This window comes from Alosa alosa, chromosome 18 (assembly GCF_017589495.1).
Source record: "Alosa alosa isolate M-15738 ecotype Scorff River chromosome 18, AALO_Geno_1.1, whole genome shotgun sequence".
Lineage (NCBI taxonomy): Eukaryota > Metazoa > Chordata > Actinopteri > Clupeiformes > Clupeidae > Alosa > Alosa alosa.
Genome location: NC_063206.1, coordinates 8892524 through 8915545, shown reverse-complemented (window position 1 = coordinate 8915545; position 23022 = coordinate 8892524). Strand labels below are relative to the sequence as shown.

The following is a 23022-nucleotide window of genomic DNA, read 5'->3' as shown; positions in this document are numbered from 1 at the left end:
CACAGGGCTATCCATTGGTACCAAGTATGCCGATCCTTCTGGCTTATGCAAACAGACAAGGTGACTGCAAAATAATAACGTCCTGTACAAAAAACAACTGCACACCCATTACTCTCGTTTGAATTACTCGCGGACCTGTCATCGGATAGATATGCCACGCATGTCAGATGAAAGAGGAGACAGAGCTATCATTTGATACCAAGTACATCCTTCTGGGTTATAAAACAGACGAAGTGACAGCAAAATAATAACTTCATATAGCTCGACTTACCTCACGTTTTCTCTGTTTTTGTGGCAAAGCATGTTTATAATCCAACGCTATTGAGTGTTTCTCTATGGCAAAGAATGTTCATAATCCGGTTTTGAGATCCTAGCAAATTCCTGCATGGTATTCAATTCAAGCCTCACATTGCATCCCAATTTGTTCGACAAAGAAACACCTGTTTTGCCTTTATACTTTGTTCATGGCAATGCAGTAAAAAGTTGTAGAGAATCATGAGTGCAGACAGGCACACACATAAACTCGGGTCAGGTCAGATCAGTTCGTGTTACAAGTATGGAGCGCAGAAAGGTCATTTTTAATCACTAATTAATGTATAACATGATTACAGTCAAACACAAAGGGAACAGGCACAATTGGGTAACTAATTCTAGTGTCGTTTTCTTACAGGGATAAACAGTGACATGTTACTACGCTAACCTTCAAAATGTAGCAAGTAGGTTACGTGCAGATCTTTTCATCACAGTCATTAACAAGGCTTGGCTGCGTGCACAGGACAGAACATGGAGATTGTGATCATTATTATTGTAGGCTATAGACTACCTCCTTTATTCCTTGAATGGAAATTCAGGTTATGCTGGTGTGTCTGTGTCTGTCAATATCAGACGCAGTTTATTTTTGCAGATTATTCATTTAGAACTTCTAGCCTAGACTAAATCACTCTGCGGAAAAAGACGCTACTTGCAGTCCAATCAGCTTGAAAGAAACCACAGCACCTAACCACGCACCTTCTGTAACATAATGACAATTTTTGTTAGACTTTTTAAAAATTATTATTAGACTATCTTATATCGTAATATCCCACGTGAAAACGTGCGTGAATAGTTGGCCTCTGGAATTTTCAAAATGGTCTCTGGGAACCCAGCCCGAAACCAGATTTTTCTTCTTTTTTTTTTTTCAAACTCGTTCCGGCGCCGCTGAATGCAGCTGTGTGTGAGGACACATTTTTGTTAATAGATAACTTGATACCTCACAGACAAAAATAGAACTGGAATGTAAACAGTAATAAACACATTATTATATCCTTGTTCAGATATAACCCTCAGAAAGTACTTCCACTTCCAGAGGCAAATAAGAGATGACATTTATGTAAACAAGAGCTTTTGTCCCAGTCCTACTCCACATGTCCCCCAGATGGCATCATAATTGGACTGGAATACACAAACTTCTGTTCTGCGGTAGCAGCAAACCTAAGGGTGCAGATTTATAATAGGAGCAGACACATGGCCGCTTTCTTAAGCTGCCACTTTTTATATTATTAAAATGTATTTATTTATTAATATAGTAATATTATTAGTTATGATAAATGAGGGCACTTGGCGCTGTGGCAATAATTATATCAACATTGTGACCATTGCAGATATAATCTATACAAGATAAAAAAAAAGCCATTTCTGAAAAACGGTGGATTTGGGTTAAGATTTTATTCATGTTATCAAAAGGACAAGAAATGGGACATTGAGCATGCAGCTGTCCAGGCTTCTTTTCCTGCTCTTGTTTGAAATTATCTTTATATACACACACAACATTTTGAACAGGCCATTCACTCTGTCCTCATATCAAACTTTGAGGCACATCATCCGTTTGCACCCAGTTACACCCGTGTTGGTGGCTGAAGTGGTCTTAAACAACTTATAACAAACAAACAAAAAAGCTTTGACAGCTGAGATTTGTAAATTGTTATGTCCTTTTCAAAGCACTAAGGTTATTTTTTTGTTTTCTTCAAATGTGGCATTTAAATATTAACAAAAATGAACAACATATCATTAAAATATGACCAAGCCCATGCTTTTGTAGCATTTCAAGACATGTCAGACATTTGCTGATCCACACATACAGTTCATCTGCAGTAACATTTACTGTAGTTTTGAATCCGTAAACTTCATTCTCAGTAACTGATTGTCCCTTTGAAATTACTACTTCCACACTGATCCCTTTTTTTTCCCCCATCACAGCGCAGTTAGAAAACAAAAAAGGAAATATGGCTCTACAAACAATTGTTAAAACCAGATATACAGACAGTAAACATATTGAAACTTCTGTATTGACCTCTAAGGCAGGAAATGTGCCTCAATATCATTCATTCAAGTTAAAAGTCCTCTCTGGAGAGTCCATGTAACCATAACCTGCTAAATCCCCCATGGCAATTTGGGGCTGAACTGACCTTCATAAAAGCATTTTGCCATTCAGACAGCATCTCAGAGACGGCTGATCTCCAGAACTGGAGATTCGAGATAATCACACAGGCACTGCAACTGAGTCCTTGGAAGTTTCTTCAGTCAAATACAAGTCTTCACAGACCTGTTGTTTCTGAGGATTGGCTACTCATTACAGAAACCATTCACCCCTAACCAAAACCTTCAAAACAGTAGTCCTAGTATCCAGTGGTTAGGTCTAGGTTTAGGTTTAGATTAAATCCTACGTGTGCAAAGGCTGGTCCTACTCCTCTGCTTTGATCTGAGTCTTGTAGGCCTGCTTCCGGAGGTGGTTCTCGATCTCCTCCCGGAACACCAGCATTCCCAGGTGGGGGTGGGAGGCCTCGTTCATGGCCTTGGACTGGATGCACATGCGGTACTGCTCCGGGGTGAGCTCGTCTGCGCACTGCTTCTCATGCCACAGGTGGAAAAGGCTGGACACGGGCGTTCGCACCACAATGGTGTCGCTCCGCAGGTACTTCCTGTACAGGTGGACATCCTCCACGCCCCAGCCTTTTACCTCCAGATCAAAGCCACCTGTCATGAAACAAGTTAATTGTTCAAATTCCATTTGAACTGCAATCAAAATTATTATGAGGTAGTGACCTCACTTACCAATGTCTAAAAAGTCACATCGGTATTGGCAAGTCATACCAAAACCAAAATCTCTCCAAAATCCTGTGTCTTTTTTATGAATCTGTAAAAGATACATTATTAATGTACCTCTTGTATCCTGTGAATTGAGCATTTAAGGTTGATAATAACTTTCAATAAAGCTATACTGCCATACTGGTGAAGTTTAAATGTTAGTAGCGCCTTACCAACTGATGTTCAATGGGAGGAGCCAGCTCAAGATTCCCATAGACGATTGCAGGATTGTAGAGGCTGAATACCACTGGATAGAAGACTTTCTTATCTGAGGAAAAAATAAAAAAACATACAGGAACTATCCACAACACATCAACTGGACTGTTGCTCAGTTTACTACAGGAAACAAACCAAAGCAACCAACTAAATCGCTTAAAACATGTAATCTGTGCTGGTAGTCTGTAAACACCTACTAGGAGCTGCATTAAGGCGGCAGGAGTTGAGAAATTCCAGGGTAAAGTAGATGTCCACATCACAGAAGAACATGAGGACATCAGCACTCCTCTTCCAGGCATGAGCGCCAATGTCAAGGCCACGGCCGCGGGAAAACTCCTCATCCACAGGAATCAAGGTGTAGTCAGTAAAATTCTCCTCACTGGAAAATGAAAAGGCAACTTGACCACCAGACACTCTTTAATTATTATTACAAGTTATTTTACTTCCTGTCGAAAGGATTCAATTACTTTGAGGGGGTAAATATATGAAAGGATTTAGTGGGAGTTCTTCTGAGATTATTTATTTAATACAGACCTGGACATTTTTTGAAGAGAAATCTTAACATCCTGCAGTCCTTTCTGCCCAAAGTACACCACAGTAAGATAGACTCGCTTGTCTTGCTGTATGCATACTTCTCTGGAAAAATTAAATAAATAAATTAATAAGTCTCATCAATCTTATGCTCCACTAAAATTATATTTAGAAAAAGCTGTGGTCTTATTGGTTAACGAGTGCTGTCAAGATGCACCACAAGAAATCTTTTAGTAATTAAATAAATGGCCTCCAGGGGAAAAGATCCTTTCATAATTCACAGGAATGACTGCTATAATCCCTGGAAAAACATGATGCAGTGACACACCCCAGTAGTTGATGTCAACACAGACTCAAGCAGCCCACAACACTAAAAAACATGTGGTACTACAGATCATAGTGCAGTCATTATCTACCAATGTTCAATTACAATATTCTCAAACATGCAGCCACGCCAGTCTTGCCCATTTAGATGATGCAAGCAAGTCTAGCAGAAAATACATCCACCCTCCTTCATTCAAGACTGAAGGAACCAATTCAGACAGAAAACCAACCAAAACAACAGAGGGCAGAGACCAAAAGAATCTGATGGTGCGGTTTCAGTCAACACCATGAATCTGGGACTTGTTCTATTGCACGCTGAAAGTTATTTATGTTGTTCAGAAGTTCAAAGAAGGACTGATCTTAAGTAAACCACATGTTTTCAGATTCCATCCAAAATGGATAACACTATAGCCTGCTTTTAAAATACATAAAAACAGGAATGGCAGAAAAATGTCAAACACAGAAGTTATAACCCTACAGTACCCCACACCCTGAGACAATTCCAGAGCCTCACCTGAAGTTGTGGAGGAACTGAGTGAAAGTGTCAGTCCTGCCTGAGAGAGGCACTATGAGGTTGATGATGGTATAGGTGGTCTCCACAGACATGCTCCGCACCTTCATTAGTGGCCCAAATGGCCGGAAGAGAGTGACGTGGCGGAATTCATTCGAATTTTCTTTAGCAAAGAAGAGTTCATAGAGAGTGCCTTTGTCTCGCTCAGTCCTGTACAGCCCTGTAGAGGAGAACCATTAAGATGAGATTAATTTGGGCCAATTGTCACATACACATAATGAATGCATATGCTAATCCTACAGTAAGATTCTCAACATCAAGGGGACATCAAAGATGAAAACATATCTTTAAAAAATATGTATATGAATAAATACAATGTGCTTGGTGTGGTGTCTAAATCTCAAATATTTAACTTCCACTGAAATGCAGTACCGTAAGAAAATATTAACTTGGTATTGATTAAAGCAGGTTTACTCATGTACCACTACTTGATAGACACTGTTAGGGTTCCTACACCTTTCACACCAAATGAAAGGACGTTTTATGCCCTCCGATCCCTCAAATTCAAGGACCCAAATTGCTTGCTTGCTACTGTTTAACCTGCATCATTTGAATCACCGAGCCAGGCATGCATGTGACATATGACATGCAGTAATTCTTGAGCACAATAATTGCATTACTTATAATTCCTTTTATGAGTACATGACAATAAACTACTAATAAACTTGATGACACAAAGATGCACAGACAGCAGGAGACACATGCAGACAGCTTATGTAATGACAAGTTATATATAAAATATATATAAAAAGAACTCCAATTTCTATTAATGCACAACTATATTAATTCACAAACTTAGCCTAGGCCTAGTGACCTCAGACCCTTTCAAAGCACTGATTTCTTTCCTTATTATTATTTTTCAAATTCACCAATTTTCAAGTAATGCAAGGTTCCATACGATCCCTGTATTGTGGAGCTGTGCCGACACTGAACAAGGAGTACCTTCTATGAAATGGCCCTCAGTGTACATTTGTCTCTGCATGGGCACATCATCCTCTTGACCGTCCTCCTCGTCCGGATTGTTGATGACATCCAGCCCCGCTTCGATCACCTCCACCAGCTCGTCGCGCCGGTCCTTCCTCACAGGCTTCTCCTCAGGGTGCCGCGTGAGGCCCATCTCCAGCTGGAACACCTTGGTGGCGGTGAAGCTCTCGAAGGGTACCAGGGCGTACTCGCTGGGCAGCCTCGCACCCGTGCTGACCTCGGCCTTGTCGATCTGTGCGTGCAGGTACTCCAGCAGGTCTCCGGGCTCCTGGTCTTTGTCGCCGGCCAGGCCCAGGCCTCCGGCCGCCGGGGCCTCCTTGCGCTCCTGCAGAGCCTTGAGCTTCTCGTTCATCTCCTGCAGCTCCTGCTTGAGCTGGGCAATCTGCCGCTTCAGGCTGTTGGCACGACTGATGTGGCGCTCCTCCTGCTCCTGGAGCAGGGCCTGGTAGTGCTCCCGGCCGTACGGCTCAGCCCCCAGACCTGGCAGGGCCAAGCTGGCTTCGGGGGGTGGTGTGCACTCCAGCAGGTAGGCAAACAGTAACAACACCAGCAGCAGGAAGATGCCCAGGAGGAGCCAGCGTGCCCTGCCCTGCAGTGGTAGTCCCCGTCTGGGCATGGTGGGAGAGTGCAGGGCAGGCCTCACCGGTGGCAATATATCAACATCATCCTCCTCTGGTCTGAAAACTCCACTTCCTCTAGCCTGGACAGAGTGGCGCTCTTCTCGGCTAGCACTTCCTTATCAAACAAGGGGACTTCCTCTCACAGCCCTTATGGAAATAAGAACTGCATTTGGAGAGAGAAAAAGACAAGCACTTCATTCACCACCAGTGGGTTTCAGGAACAACTGGCTAAAATGCAAGTCTAGCAGGGTCATGAAAGCACGCCTGCATCAGTTCACTCACTCCGGTTAAGACATATTATTATCTGTCCTCTATTCTTTGGCAAAAGCAGATGGACTCGATGGCTGTCTGGTGGGGAAAAAAAAACTTAAATACACAGCTAAAACAAAGTATGTGCTTAACTTTGTTACACCCACTGAAGTGAAACTGAATTAGAAACGTTATCTATGTGGATCTGTCTGGTCATAGAACAGAATCTGAAACCTTAATTAGGTGGACACAACTTTATAAACTGTATGGTCTGTTTATTAATTATCCAACATATTTGATTCAGCGCTAACGTTCTCCGTCACTACACATGTACATGGTACTATACATGGAACATGTTATGCAATCAATTTTCTGAAACTAACGTTAGGAACTCAATCGCCAGCAAATTACTGGCTTTGTAAGGTATTATGAAGTAATCGGGTAACAGAGTTATATTAGATATACTTAATTCGATAAAAAGCTAGCTGCGTCCGAAAAGTTTTCTTCGGCACGGAAACATTAAGCACTTTCTCCAAAATCTGCAAGTGAAAACTGCCCGTTAAGTATCTGATAAGGTAACCTGTAAGTTAGCTTCTAGCCACTTAGCTATCTTCCTGGCTCCCATGTACAGTAATTTTGTTCGAGGTCATGCTAATTACAGGTAAACAGTAGTAATGTTAACGCTAACGTTACATGTGTACTCATTTAATTCACAAGTTGGTTTAATATGGGCCTTCTATTTTGTCCGGGGAAACAAATAAGTTACTTCAAAAGGCAAACAGCTGACTATACGATAGCAAGCTAGAGGGTTAACACGGCGAAAAATGACTGACCAAGCACCTTCAAAGTCAACGTTAGTGAACCGTTAATCAGTGAGTCTTATGAGTGTGAAAAAGAGTCAACAAAATTCTAGTTTAACGCACATTTTATTAAACCATGTATTCCGTTCTACAAACGATTAAATACAGTGTTTGCCTACCTTGGTACAAAGGGTGCTATCTCACTCATAGCCATCACTGTGTAACGTTAGTAGTGGGGAAAGTCGGACAGAGAACCATACAAACATGGGAACGCCACGGGGCAGACGCAAATGAGACGTAATCACGACAGGAACATCACTTCGCGAGTCAGAAGAGCGATTCGCTTCTCATTAAAAGTCCCCATCAGATTCGTTTGGATCCATGCCTCCTGCAACAACTTGGCCATTACGACTTTTATTTTGAAAAATTGATAAATCCCGGAAGTTAACTTGCTGCTACTGTTTCACGTGTTTGTTTGCAGTACATCTAGTTCATAGTTTTTCGTCATATTAACGTTTATTGAGGCCTTTGTCTAAAGTCGTCTTTAATATATTTGTAAAGCAATTGCTGGACAAAATGTTGGACAAGTAAAAGAGTTTTAGTTTATTGGAGATTTGAATTGATGCGTAAAATTGCTATGATTTGTACCTATTATAACAAACGTTAATGCTAGCTTGCTAGCAGTTAACTCACACCTGTGCTACAAAGTTAACGTTAGCTGGTATGCCCAGCACTTCCCAAACTATTGGTAACTAAAGTTAAGCAATTTGTGTGTGCTCGTTTAGTTTAACAGAAAGTGATCATGGCCACTGATCCTCTACTGAGGGGCAAAAAAGTACCCGAGGATGCAGTGCAGTATTCCTTATTTCTTATCAAGTCTGATTTGACAGATGCCCAAGCCAACAAAAGAAAGTTACTGGATTTAAAGGAACAAATCTTCACCGGGTTTGCCAATCTTTTAGTGCAATATATTTGGCAAAACCAGCCGTTCAGTCTGACATTTCACCCCGAAACAGGTAACGGATGTCTTGTTGATACTGAACTTGGTTTAATTGTATTGAGGTTGTATTTAGGACTGCACAATTATCGCAATCGTAATTGCAATATGAACATAGGCTATTTACGCAATTACCTAATCGCAAAAGCTACAAATGATCGTGCACAGTTAATTTGGTCACATTTCTAACTTTTATATCCCATATCCTCCTTGACTATGTCACTTCTGTTTGGTGGGATGAGACATTTAGAATATTGAGTTGAATCAATTAATTGACATTCAAATTATACCGCAAATCGCAATATTTGTCAACAAACGCAATGATATTTCCCCCAAATCGTGCAGCCCTAGAATAAAATCATATCCTTTATCCTTGATGTTTCTTCAAAGGTTAACACTAACTGGACAAATATGCCTTTAATATGAAGTCATTGTTATATGTTATCCATAAGTTCACCTTCACTCAGTGCGTCCCATTATGATTTTTATGCCTAGGTTCTGTGCCAGCGCATATTGGAGGCTGCACAGAGTTTGGTGATAATGTGGAAGATGAGTGGTTCATCGTATACCTGCTTCAGCAAATCACAAAGACCTTTCCAGACCTGGCAGCCAAGGTGGGAGATAATGATGGGGAGTTCCTTCTGATTGAAGCAGCAGACTATTTGCCGAAGTGGTTGAACCCAGAGAACAGTGAAAATAGGGTGAGGACTCCACATTGTCGATTGTCATGTGTTTTGGGTCATATAATTTTTATCATTTTTGTTTGTGTTTATGATCCTTCTGGGAGTTGAGGTGGGAGAAAAAACCTTGTATTGTTCCCACCCTAAATTAAATTATATGAGTCTGCAGAGAACAATATGTATAGTATGAATTTGAAGTACAGTGACTGTATTCAAACAGTTGAGATTTTGCCTCTTATTTGTTCTGTGAATTTGAAATCAGACTGCTCATCCTTAATATGGTTATCTTTCAGGTGTTCTTCTGTAGGGGACTGTTGCATATCATACCTTGCCCGTCAAAGTCTGGTGAAGTGGGTTTGTCCAGAGATAAGGTGCCCACCTTAAGCCAGGCTCTTGCTCTCCTGTCCTCTGATGGTGAAGCCTGCTTAGCCAGTTCTAAGATCCGCTCAGTTCTTGGGAAGAGATTAGACAGGTGAGAGACTCATTCCTTGACAATTACTGTAGGGTCATTCCACGTCAATTCAACCAGGGCCCACGCACTTAGGTCTCAAAAAATTACCAGATGTACCTATGTTACCCAGGAGACACACTGTAAAATGACTTTTATGTAAGATTAATACTTTCCAAGATACAGCCAGTTTTACAGGGGGAGGGGGGTGTTGATTTTGTTCGGCCTCTTTTTTTGTCAAAGTTCACAAGCCAATAGCGCAAGAACTAAACCATGTAGGAGGCTGAAATTGTGCATGCTGGTACAAAATCGTCCCGTTTGGTCTGGATGAGTTTTTGGCTGGGCTCTGTTTAGGCCTTCAGAAGACATATTTGTACTCAACATACGCTCTTGATTTTATTTTCCTTATTGAGATAAGTAGAAACACTCTCTCAAAAAGCGATGAACAGAAAATAAATTCCTTCAGGGTCTGAACAGCAGACCTCACAAGTCTGAAAAATAATTTTGGTTCTCATTTTCAGAGCAGCCAAACACCTTGTGGGAATATACAAAGATTTTGTTTCTTTATTCTCCATGATCCCTTCTTTTTAAAGACACCAATTTGACTTGTCTTATGCAAATCATTCTTTTTTATTTTCCACCCTGAACATGGTCAAAATGCACCATTGAGATCAATATGTTTTATATAAAGTTACCACAGTGCCGCCTGTGGTTGTATAGAGTAACCTGTGGTAACTCTATACAAAACATATTGATTTAAATTGTGCATTTTGCCATGGCATGTAAAATCAGTGAGCATGCAGTACAAACTTTTAATCTTCCAGTCATGCGGAGAACTTGTTTGCCTTCCATTCTACACCGTTTGGGCAGTCTAGAAACAATACCTTGAAAGATCCAGGGTTAAAAAAATGTATGAAAACATTAGAAATTAACAAAAGTATTTTGCACGTCTTAGTTTTGGGACCTAAACATTATGTAGAAAAAGTAGTAGTAAAAGCTTTTTCCTGGATTCTGTCCAGTTCATACTAAGCATATGTGATGAGATTGCATAAGACTAGAGCTTAACAGCTTTGTGGCCATAAGAAAACTACTTGTTAGTGAGGCTAATTGGACAGAAGATTGGGTTTTGGAGCAAAAGGAAAAAGGTCATGGGCTCTAGGTCTATTCTAGTTAAAAATGCTACTGTCTTCTTCCTAATGAATCAGGTCACATGTAAAGGAACGTAAGTGGATGTGGATGTTATTTATTTTGTGAACAGTTCCTCATGTAACAATCCCATGTTCTGTTTAAATCAGTTACTTGAATAGGGACAGTTTTATTTAATCTGTTTTGTTGTTTTACGTGGTAGTAAATCTACTTTTGCACTTTCAGTTACCCTGATAAGATCCACATGGATATTCATCAAGCCCACTGTTTCGTGCCAGCTGGGGTTGTCACTGTGCTTTCCCAGAGACCCGACCTGCTTGCCCCTGCCGTGTCTGCATTCTACTTACGAGATCCAGTGGACCTCCAAGCCTGCCGCACCTTCCGGACATTTCCACCTGAGACAAGGGTCCTTACCTCGGTAAACACATCACATAGTACTAGTGGCTTTTGTTGCGCTGTGGCATTTCCCTATTCTCCTCAGAAGACTTGCATATCCTAAAACTGGACCCAACTGGGCCATTAGCGTCAATGACTGCTTGTGGAGTCATTGGGTTGGGGAGGTCCCGAAAATTCTGGGGTTGTCTTGTATGAACTGAACGTTGTAGATCTCCCCAAAGTGGCTGTGACTGTGATGGGCATTTTTGTGCTGTAGCCACTGAAGAGTCAACTTGGCCTTGTGCTTCGGATCATTGTCATGTTGGAAAGTCCAACTATGTCCCATCCACAGATTTTGGGCCAATAAGGGCAAATTGTCCTTCAATGAAAAATTGTCCTTCTGATAACATACTGCATCTTGTCATCAATTTTGACTGAATTCCCTGTGCCTTTGTAGTTCACACCCACCCAGAACATCCAAGATCCACCTCCATGCTTCACAGTAGGGATGGTGCGCTGTCTTGTTGACTCCTCTTAAAACATAGCCTTTATGGTTGGGACATTTGGTCAATATTTGATCAGGGACATTTAAGTGATTTCAGTTGATGTAGGGTCAATCCGAGGGGCGGGATAAACGCTTGTCTTTCTCTCTGCACGCAATAGGATGGCGCTTCAACCCATGAGTCCCATGTGTTTTCCCACTAGCGGAGCTTGTTGGTAGATCAAACGTTTGCCAACTTAAAAAAAAAAAGCTTAACTCGAGTCGCGGCCAAAGCTGATTCAAAGACCACTGTTCGCCAGCAGCAGCAGCAGCTTCTTTGTTTTCAAGTAGCAGGGAATTCACGCAGAACCGTCGCAACTCTGCCGTCATTATGTTAAGCCCGTCCACCGACTCTATACATGATGTGATTGGCCTGACTAAAGTTTGCTCGCAAGCCAACGGAGAGTTGCTAGACTACCCTGGCTGCAAATTACATATGCTGCCGCTAGGATGTCTAGATTTCTAGGCTAATAATAAATGCCTTCACCCGACCACTATCCCTAAATAAAAGAGAGGTTTTCTGGATGATCAGTAATATTTTCCAAAATCTGCCCAATATTTCACAAATTCTTCCAGGGTATGCAAACGTTTGAGCACAACTGGAAGACATCTGTATTCTGATCTCCAAGCTGGTGTTGTTTAGGCAAAAGTTTTGCATTTCAAGCTACACATTATCATGAAATGCTTAATCATGTGTCATCTTGGAGAGGCATTAGAGGGTTGAATCAGGTCAACAACAATAATAAATATTCCTTCACTTTTTTGCTTTTGTCCCTTGATCCCCCTCATCATCCTTGCTCTCCAGGTGACTTTCACACGATGTCTGTATGCTCAGCTCCGGCAGCAGACTTTTAAGCCGGACCGCCGAAGTGGCTACTGCCTGCCTCCTTGTACCCACCCCCATTACCAAGCCCATGAGCTGGGCATGAAGCTGGTGAGTCTCTCTTTAGAGATGGAAATGAGTGTAGAAAGCTATTCTACTGATGTGTGATGTTGGGATGTGTTGGACATTTCAGGCCCATGGGTTTGAGATCCTGTGCTCCAAGTGTAGAGTGCCCTCCTCTGAGCCAGATGCTCCAGTCAGCTGCAACCCACAGTGGAAAAGCTTCCTGGAGAGTCTCAAAAGGAACGAGTACTTCAGAGTGAGTCAAAACTGTGTCATACTCAAACGCAACACCTATGTTTTGATGAAGAGTGTTCTGGATCAAATGCTCTTACTAATGGGTTTTACTAACCTCTTCATATGTGTGTGGTGTGTCTTTCTTAGGGGGAACTAGAGGGTTCTAAACGCTACAAAGAACTGATGGCATCAGCAGAAAATGTCTTCAAACAGTCATTCCTGAGCACACCAAAGTAATTTAAGAGTCTTTTTTTGTCTGCTCTGTGTGTGAATGCATTTGGCATGTTCACATAATATTCATTATTTTCCCTGTCTATTTGTGGTCTGTGAAGCTCATGTGTGAAGTCTCCAGGCGAGGAGGTTCTGCACATCCTACGGAGCTTCCCTTATGATCTGGAAGAACTCAAAAAGCAAGAGGAACACCTCCCACCTCAAGACAGTCAGTACTTATTCAAATTGCCTTTGATTTGACTTGCGGGCCAAATGTAGCTAATTTAGTTTAGCTTTCACTACTGTTGCGCCATGCATATCTATATGGTCGGTCTGACCCGTGCCTTTAGCTGGGGATATACGCTAAACCAAAGTCCTTTTAGGCAAGTCCCTCCACTCGGCGGCCATATACCAACGTTTTATGGGCACTCATCGGGCACAGTCTTTGAGTCGAACTGCGCGTGTGCAAGGCTTCACTACACCAATCTTGCTCCAGCGGCGAGATCACAACACATGATTGGCACAATGTTTTCACAACACGCCATATGATTGGCTCAGTGTATTCACATGTCGACGTTTTGCCGAGGAAGGGGTGGGATATGTGTAGACAACGGCCATATTGTAGGGATGGGCAGAACGAGGCTTTGTGAAACAACGAAACGTTCGAAGCAATTGCGCCGGAATGTGTCGAGGTTTCGAAACAATCCGACACACGTAACTCCATGGTGACATCTAGTGGCCAGTTTTGCTAACATCACATTTTGACCGTGAAGCACAACTGCTTCAGACGAAGAATATAAATAGCCAACATGGAACGCAAGATTTCGTCCACAGCCACGTGGTTCAGTGGTTAACATTCTTGCATTCGGCCGAGCGGCCGGTGTTCGACTCCCTGCTGGTGCTTAGAAATTTCAGACTAGTATATGCTCAGTAACTAGAACATTTTATATCTGCCAGTTAGATGTTTTGTTATTTCAGTTTCATAGTACATTATCCTTTGGAATATGCTGAGAGGAAAATGCTACAATGCTTTTAAAATGTAGGCTATGCTTTATGGCCCAGGGTTTTTTTTTTTGGGAACATGTTGTAGGGAAATAAAGGATACATGTGAAGCAGGTTAGACTAATCAGGTACAACATGGGAAAAATAAACAACACATTTTTTGTATGTCAACATACATTTTTATTATAACAGTTGTTCTGTCATTCTTGGTATTTAATCTGTTTCTTGTTTTTGAATAAACCTCCCAGCCTTGGAAAAAAATTATTTCATTAAGGCATACTTGTTGCTGGCATGCACAAATATTTTTTTGCCATCACAGTTAGGTTTGGATAAACCACTCTCCTCTCCTGCCAGTATTTCAAAGGGTCAGCTGTTCTTGAAATAAAGGCATCAGTCATATATTTTTTTTTTTTCTGCTACTATCTAAATATTAACGTCACTAGACTATATCTAAACTAAATATCTAAACTATCGCTCACTGTCTGTCTAGCCTGTCAATTAACAGAGGTGGAAAAAGTATGAAAATATTGTACTCAAGTAAAAGTACCAATACCTTGATGAAACATTACTCAAGTACAAGTTAAAATACCGATCTGAAAATGTACTAAAGTAAAAAGTAGTTCATTTAAAATGTAAAAATGCAACCAGTTTTACCAGAAACTTTCTAATGAGGAGATACAGCACTCAAAAAAATCCTCCATAGTAATGCATGGGGTTAGTCAGTTGTCTACAAATATCACAACCCTTCCATGCAAAACGTTGACATGTGAATACATTGAGCCAATCATGTGGTGTGTTGTAAAATACATTGAGCCAATCATGTGGTGTGCTGTGAAGACATCGTGCCAATCATCTGTTGTGATCTCGCTGCTGGAGCAAGATTGGTGTCGTGAAGCCTTACGCACACGCATTTCTGCCGAAATAGATGCACCATAAGTGCCCAAAAAAAGTGTTGCAATATGGCCGCCGAAAGGGAGGTACTTGCCTGAAAAGGACTTTGGTCCTAGCTCGAAGTTGCTGCAGCCAGCAGCTAAGGCAGCCATGTTCATGCTCCCAGTGTGTAGCGCTGTAGCTGCAGCAACTCGAGCTAGGTAAAACCGATTGTTTCAGTTTTGTTCATACCGACAGCACCTCGGTGGCGTTGAGAAATGGAGATCTATGTGAAAAATCACTGGAGTTCTCCTTTAAGTTTGAGCAGTAGTTGATTTTCAAAGTTAGTTGCACTCATCCTTGCGTCGCTTTGCAGTGAACAGTAATCCAACTGAAAAGCCCCTCACAGGCAGCTGAGGCAGGGAGGCCAATGTTGAGTTGTTTTTTTATATTTGGAAACAAGCAGAAGGTTCAGCAGATTAAAGGGCGCCGAACTGGGGAAGAGGGGGAAGTATAGGGCCCCAATGGAGGAGAGGGCCCATGAAAAGTGGAATACGGGGGTACAACATTTTCACCAGGCATTAGTAATAACTCAGGTAATCCACACATAAAAAAATCCAAACAACTCCATAAGTAGAGTCATGTGTAATGAAGTGGAATAACACAGGGGAAAAAGTATTGAACAAGCTAAGAAAAAAGCACTAAGGCAAGGAAAGGGAAGGGAACGAGCTGGAATCTGTAAGTAGTTAGAGTAGTTATCCTTTCTATCTGTGCAAATTAATATAAGCTTGGTTAGTATATTGATGGGCTATAAAAGGTTTTTCATTACCAAGGTGTCACAAGAAACATTTCATGATGGATAAAAGCAAAAAGCTCTCCCAAGACCTTTGCAACCTTATTGTTGCAAAACATATCAATGAAACTGGTTACAGATGCATTTCAAAACTTCAGAATCTTCAGTAAGCAGCATGGGAGCCATTATCTGCAAGTGGAAGAAACATCACTGCCATGCAGGATCTCCTCGCAGAATATTTCTGACCAGGGAGTCAGAAGGATAGTCAATTCCAAAAGCCAAGGACCACTGAGTAAGCTCCAGAAAAGACTTGAAGGCAGCCAATTCAATTAAATTCAATTAAACAGTTCTGGAAGTAACTAAAGATGAGGATTTACAAGAGGGACCCTGGAATCTGTTGATAACAATGGGCCAAAAATCACACCTGATACTGTGACTAATACGCTTTTGTCATACAGGAAATGTCTTGAAGCTGTCTTTACAAACAAAGGCTTTTCCACAAAGTATTGAAGAAATTTCAGTAGGCACGTTCAGTACTTTTTTTCCTGTGTCATTCCACTTTAATACATATAACTCTTATGTTTGGATTTTATAATGCGTGTGTTAATATAATGTGTGGTGAAAATTTCGAATAGACTCACTGGAAATTTAAGCTAATTACTGAAAAAAAAAATATATATATGTCCACCATATATTTATTTTACCTGAATATTTTAACTTCCAAATTAAATGTCAAAATGAATGTCAGACGAAATTTAAAGTTTGACTGACTGGATTTTGTATGCAAAACATAGTGAAAACTGTCTAAGGTCACTCTCCTTGCTAAAGAGCTAAATGGTTTAGTCCGCTTCGCACGATTCATAAGGTAGTCTATCTTTTGTTTATTTAGTTGAGCATCGCTAGTAGTGGACCGCTAATTGTTGTGCTGCTGGTGCAATGTTTTCTCCAAGAAAGCCAAGTCAGGTTACTAAAAAGAGAGACATCAAAATGAGGGGAAACAACTGCTAATAAACTTCTTTCCAAAGAAAGGTGAGCACAAACGTCAAAACACGAAATCCCATGGTGTTTGCTTGAATATCACAGCTATCATTAGTGCTAAAACGAACTGAGACAACCCATTGAAATAGCGGAAAATACACTTTCATAGGTTAGGCTACACATGTAATCTGATGCATCTCGTGATCCAGCTCCAGCTCCATCTCCATCCCTTTCAGAAAGACTGCATGGCGCCAGCTTGATGTCCTGTTGTAGGCTACATGCTGATCATTATCACTAGGCTAGTGGTTTAGGGCGCGATTTCTTTTCTCTCCCTTTCTGTTTTCGTTAGTCTTAACTTTTTTTTTAGTAACGGATGGGATTTTTTTATGTAGCCAAAGCACAATACTTCACTCAAAATGTAATCAAGTAAAATTTAAAATACCGATTTTATAAACTACTTAAAAAATACAAAATACACAGAAAAACTACTCAATACAGTAACGTGAGTAAATTTCGTTACTTTCCACCTCTGTCAATTAATCTGTATCACTAACCTATCAATCACAAGAATGCACTATAAATCGCTATATCTTTATATGTCTCTATGTCGCTATATCTCTCAAAATCTCTCTCCTCACAAAAAACCCCACAAAGATAGGATGTGTTTGAATGACTTTTAAGCATTCTGGGACTTTGTAATTTAGATCAAACAGGTGTTTACTCGGGTAAAGGTTTGTGCATCATATGACAGGGTGTCCGCGCGGTAGTAAATAGAATCTACCAAAATTAAGGCCCTTGAAAGGTAGTAAAAGGTAATAAATGCAATTTGACTTGGTAGTAAATTTTTAATCACCACCTCAATATATAATGAGTTTACATTTTTTGCTTAATATTTGTGTCATGTTTTAACTTCATCTTACCTAATTAAAAAATATATACGTGCTAACAGGACCTGAGTCAGTCGTAGTTGATAGCAATGACGTAAAAGTAAACTGTGTAGAGTTCCGTGGTTGACAGCCTATCAGCGACGCCAACAACATTTTCGCTTCAGTTGATATTACAGGGATGCAAACAGCGCTTTTCGGTGCCTCCTTCACGTTCCTTTGGGCGACTGATATGAATCGTGCAGATCCGAAGAGTTTATTCGGGCGGGGGATGCAGGGATTCTTTTTGGCGACTCTCGTTTTTTTCTCGTCATCTAGGCCCTACCGCAGGCTACCAGAGGAACCAGAGCAGCGTGTTTATCATATGGGCCTGCTGGTCAAATGCCCGGTGCTTCTGTCACTCATCTGATAATATTTGTTCATGTAGCAAAGGAGCGGTAGATGTAGGCTAGCCTATCACTCTGATAGCAGCTAAGAAAATATAGGCTACACTCACTCCGTTAGGAGGCAACTCTCTCAGTTCGCACTAGGCTACTTCAGCTGGTAGTTTTAACAACTGTGGACTTGACTAGTGTGTAAGCTTTCGTTCAGCTGACAGTGGCGCTTGCGCTGCCATCTGACTGTGATCATCCAGAACCGTGCATTTATTCCACCTAGCCCATCAGTAACAAAGTTCGAACTAGTCACTGACAGTAATCGACAATTTTTTTTTAAATGTAACCTAGACCTACTGTAGTATCTAATGTTACGTGGGAATTGCAAGAAAACGAGTGAAAACAATTCACTTTTAACCACGCAAGTGCGTGTGTCATTTATTGTCGATCAACAAAAACAGCATGGAGTTAAAACGTAATTTAAAGTCCCAGACATTTAAAGGGACAGTGATCACTCAAGACATAAGCCTACACCACAACTGAGTGAAATGCTTTGAATAGCCTACAAAACACTGCATTTAGATAACAACTGCGTGAAGAACCAATAATCTAGTTAATGGTGAATTAAGTTTATGGCATTCACATTTAAAGCATTCAATAGCCTTGATCAGTCAGTTAAATTGTTCTCATAAAAGGAACAGCAAGCCTACAAAATATTCCAAATAGGCTAGTTTTATTGCAGTGACAGAAAACGTATACTGCAACATACGAGTTTAAACTATGTTAAATTTGAAAGCATCTAGCTAGTGACAGGTGGTGTTGGGGAGAGAACAAACTCTGTAACCTACCTGATTCCACAGTCATTATTCATTATTTGAAGTATTGAAATACATGAAAATTAACCAAAATTGTTTTCCTATTAAAGAATCGATATTGAAAAGAATCAAATTGTTGGCTTAAAGAATCGATATTGTATCGAATTGTGTAAACCTGATATACATTCCTAAATGTCATCCTTATAATTACTGTTGTTTTGGGAAGTATTTATCATGCAAGCATCGTGCAACCATACTGAGTAATGCAATGAAATCATAGTTTTCAATTTTGCATTAGTAAAGCAGTCCACTGATGTGCATGTTTTCACGGACTGCTTTAGTGTCAAATGTGCAACAACAATACCATACCAATAATAATAGTTTTATCCATATAAATAGATTTCTGGGCCTATCCTTAGACTGGAGGGGTTTTTTTGGGGGGGGGGGGTTAGTCGGTGGTGTTTGTTCTTCATTTTTGACCACACATGTTTGGTTTTTAAGTGTCATTTGTTTTTAAGAAGTGCCATGGTTAAGATTATTATTCACCTTATTAGGGCTAAGGACAACTGAAACTCAACTCGACACTACAAAAAAACATTGTTGTTGACAATGACAATACTTAATGATCACAATTAGAAATTGTTAGTGTACCTAATATTGATTTATACCTTATAGCAAGTAGTAGGCTAAGTGGCGCTTTGCATAACCCCCCCAAAAAAAAAGGGCAGCTGCTTGATATCGTGTTGGTAGAAAAAATATTGTGGAGGTAGTAAAAAAGGTAGTAAAAAGTAGTAATGGGAGGGGTGCATCCTATTTCAGTTATTTGTTCATGGGTGTGACAGGACTGGGACAGAGGTGATATCTCCAAAAGCACAGCGATAGATTTTAATCAAACTTCCATGCTTACTCACTACAAGAACTTTATGAACTAACCCGTGTTGTGGTCAAAAATGTCCAGGCAACACTCAGGTGTGAGGAACCACTGCAGGTTTATTCACAATACCGGGAGCAGGTCACTAGCAACAGCATGTTCCAGTAACACTACTCAAAGTTCTCTAGGGCGAAGCCCCATCTTATGCATGTTAGTTAGATTGGTAATACAAATCACATGAGTACAATGGTCTTTTCCAAAAATCCTCAAACATGCAGAAATACAACACAATACATGGACACTTCTTGGACAGAGCATGTGATCCATACGCAAGTCATGTGGCTACTCCAAGTAAGTAGATAATTGGTCAATACAATACATACTTCAGCATTTTCTTGCTATAGTCTAGTTCCTGTTGAGATATTCCTAATATTACTGCCTCAGGCAGAATACCCTTAACTCGTGACAAAGGGGTCGCATGACCTTTATTAGAAAGTCGTGACATGGAGAGAGCAAATGACAGACAAAGCAAAGTTGATGCACAGTATTGAATGTATAGAAAGCATACACAGAATATATCAAAATGAAATGTTAATCACTTATATGTAATAAATGTAGATTAGTATTCACTTCTAATACATATAAACTTATTAATAATCACTTCTATTTCATAAAAATGTTAGTAATCCAAAATTTCTCCTTCAGTGTCATGGGGTTAAAGGTCAAAATTGCAGTGAGTATCGTCACTGCGGTTGAGTATGCACTCTGACTGCCATGCCATCGAGCCTGGCTCTTTGGCTTTGTGGTCAAGCTGCAGGTTTGGTGCCCCGGGATCAAGGCTGGGTGTGGTGACTGCTCTCTTCCTTTGCTACATCCACACACACAGTTTTCTCCTACACATATTCAGGGACTTAAACACACATTCATAAGGTCATTAAGTGCTCAAGGTCATGGGTTCAAATTCAAATTCTGATTAGGGCATTAACCTATACTTTTTGATTGATACTAGTGCACTACAGCACAAGTTGTATGGTGGATACAGCCACTGACTGTGAGTCTGTACCCACTCATAGGTGACAGCTGGCTTGACCTCACCCCTCAAGACCTGGAGCAGATCCTGCAGGAGAGAGCTGGCCGTGGCGTGAGCGGGGGCTTGGGCAGGACGGAGGCCCAGAGCAGAACCCAGCCCGGAGAGAGAGGGTCAGCTGGGGCAGAGGAAGAGGCTGAGCAGGAGGCCGGCTACAGCCTAGTTGCAGTCACTCAGGGGATGAAGAACTTCATCAATACCATGTCCTCATACGAAGGAGCAGAACTACCCTGGTAAGTCTCAGAGACTAACATCAGAAATTAATCAAACTTCAATTTCAATCTCGATTTTGGCTCCAAACAATCACAAAAATAGTAAAATCGAGAAAAAAACGATTATTTTGCCACATTCCATTAAGATTTTTTTTTGAAATACGTACAATTTCAACTCCTACAGCGCACTGATTCATGCTGCTTCTTTAAGCCACGCACTCTACACGCCCCTCCCCGCTGTGCACAGGCCACTCGAGCAGTTTGGGTTGTGTGTGTAACAGTGGTGCGCGGGTCTGGTCTCAAGCTCGCCTGGTATTTAAACCAACCCGACCGCAACTCGGACCGTGAATATTAATTAAGACAAAATGATACCCGACCTGTGATCCGACCCGCTTATTTACAAAATGTTAATAATTTAACCCTTTACCACCCATGACGTCCCTTATCAAATGCTCGCGGCTGGTCGTGCCTGTTCGCCTTCTCGTGATATTTTATGACGAGTCATGTTGGTCGTGCCTGTTCACCTTCTCGTAATATTTTAAGTATCACAAGAAGGCTAACTTCAATAATCGAATAATCGTTAATCAATAATCGTGATTACAATTTTGACCAAATGATTATGATTTTTGCCATAATTGAGCAGCCCTATTACATAATAACATTGTAACAATTGTAACTGCAGAAGTATTTTTTATGTATTTCCTAGAGTGAGGTAGAAGTATGCTTTTACTTTTGTGTATTTCTAATGAGAAGATAAGGTCTATAAAATCTAGTTAAATCTAAAAAGATAAAATCTGTTTTATTGTCTTTTTTTTCAGGTCTCAGTCTAATGAACCCTTTAGCTTTGATGCGGACACTGTGACAAGTGCTCTGGACAGACTCCTCGGTAGGTGTAAATGGTCAGGGGGGTTAACGTCCTTATCAGTTGAGCACAAAGCTTGCCATAACCAAGCTTGGGTAAACCTCTCCCAGTTATTTATTGATCATGCTGTTGCTGAGTTTAAAGTCTATGGGCAGGATAGTTTGGCAGGTTGAGAAAGCATGTTTTCTAGTAACCTGGGGGAAGCCAAGCTAGCTACTAGCAGAAATACTAAATAGGCATCGACTTTTATGTGCTGGTGTTGCAGAGATGATGGTACAGTAGTGGAGGTGCGTGGTTACAGGTTTAAGCACAAGGCCAAATGAGAACGAGTTTGGACCATTGTGTAAAATACTGTCCATTCACTCTACCAGGAGCCAAGGATGATGAATTGGACTCCGATGATTTGGAGGATGATGATGATGATGATGATGAGGAAGAGGAGGAGGCTCTTGGCTTCTCTGGTCCTCCAAAGCAGTCTGGAGCTGAAGCCCTTAACAGTCTGAAGAGCTACATGGACCAAATGGACCAAGAACTCGGAGGCACAAACATCGGAAAGAGTTTCGTGCAGTCTGAAAAAAAGTGGGTACTCTTAATTTTCCTCAGTTCCGTAAATGAAGTGATGCGCACAATGTAAAAGTTATGTTAAAGGGATCAACATATGTGCATTTCCCAAATAGTGACATTTAAATTGTATCTGTAGTTGGAATAAGTCTGTATTCTTTTCCCTTCACATTAGGAAGCAAACTCATCTGAAACCTCCAAAGCTCATCCCAGCACTGAACAGGAAGATGAGATTCAACCTCTGGATGTGGACCTTAACCTGGTCACCAATTTACTAGAGTCCCTGGCTTCACAGGAAGGCTTAGCAGGGCCTGCATCAAACCTGTTGCAGAGCTTGGGCATCCATCTTCCAGCAAATTCAGACCAACCCTGATTTTGGATGACTTGCTCAAATGTCACAGTTCTCCCAAAGTCAACCAGATGTGTTGTCCATGTCTGTCAGCAGAAAGCACTCAATGTAACCAAGCACTTACACATGGACTGCTGAGCGAACAAAAGCTAACAGCAGATCTAGCACTAAAGCAGGTCTGCCTCATGAGGCCTCCATCATGTTTCTCACAATGAACACCATGCTTCCCTTATAAGCTGTAGGAGAATGAACAAACAACTGTGACAAATAAGTCAGAGTGGTGCTGTTCTATTTCACATCAACTCAGTACATTGATTCTTGTGAACCAAAACCGCTGCAATTTAGATCTTGGTCTTCTACTGTTTTCTGTACAGTCTGACAAGTATAATAAATAAATTATTTTACACTGTATTTTTTCTTTTCTGCTGG

At 40.9% G+C, this 23022-nt stretch overlaps 2 protein-coding genes across 3 annotated transcripts; one reads left to right on the top strand and one right to left on the bottom strand.

Moving 5' to 3' along the window:
- Nucleotides 1-1691: 1691 nt before the first annotated feature.
- On the bottom strand, nt 1692-7716 carry csgalnact2 (chondroitin sulfate N-acetylgalactosaminyltransferase 2). Of its 2 annotated transcripts, XM_048270490.1 has the most exons (9): nt 7598-7716; nt 6652-6717; nt 5708-6532; nt 4709-4925; nt 3874-3975; nt 3537-3718; nt 3297-3391; nt 3091-3172; nt 1692-3012 (listed from the first exon to the last, which is right to left on the bottom strand). In XM_048270490.1, exons 3-9 carry the CDS (start codon nt 6363-6365, stop codon nt 2720-2722), a joined length of 1629 nt encoding a protein of 542 aa, XP_048126447.1. In that variant the 5' UTR covers nt 6366-6532; nt 6652-6717; nt 7598-7716; the 3' UTR covers nt 1692-2719. The 2 variants fall into 2 exon arrangements, with proteins under 2 accessions (XP_048126447.1, XP_048126446.1); XM_048270489.1 differs by lacking the exon at nt 6652-6717.
- Nucleotides 7717-7861: 145 nt separating this feature from the next.
- On the top strand, nt 7862-23004 carry ecd (ecdysoneless homolog (Drosophila)). The gene is made up of 12 exons (XM_048270097.1): nt 7862-8434; nt 8911-9116; nt 9389-9567; nt 10915-11107; nt 12411-12539; nt 12622-12747; nt 12873-12958; nt 13058-13164; nt 20596-20842; nt 21640-21707; nt 22055-22260; nt 22420-23004. Exons 1-12 carry the CDS (start codon nt 8221-8223, stop codon nt 22615-22617), a joined length of 1959 nt encoding a protein of 652 aa, XP_048126054.1. The 5' UTR covers nt 7862-8220; the 3' UTR covers nt 22618-23004.
- Nucleotides 23005-23022: the final 18 nt, after the last annotated feature.

Bases quoted from the DNA above. Each gene is read 5' to 3' on its own strand.
- csgalnact2 (XM_048270490.1), bottom strand. From the start codon at position 6,365: ATGCCCAGACGGGGACTACCACTGCAGGGCAGGGCACGCTGGCTCCTC. The intron at 3,719-3,873 runs GTCTGTATTAAA...TTCATTTTCCAG, and splicing joins TCTCTTCAAAAAATGTCCAG to TGAGGAGAATTTTACTGACT. The intron at 3,173-3,296 runs GTAAGGCGCTAC...TATCTTTTACAG, and splicing joins CTCCCATTGAACATCAGTTG to ATTCATAAAAAAGACACAGG.
- ecd (XM_048270097.1), top strand. From the start codon at position 8,221: ATGGCCACTGATCCTCTACTGAGGGGCAAAAAAGTACCCGAGGATGCA. The intron at 12,540-12,621 runs GTGAGTCTCTCT...TGGACATTTCAG, and splicing joins ATGAGCTGGGCATGAAGCTG to GCCCATGGGTTTGAGATCCT. The intron at 12,748-12,872 runs GTGAGTCAAAAC...TGTCTTTCTTAG, and splicing joins AAAGGAACGAGTACTTCAGA to GGGGAACTAGAGGGTTCTAA.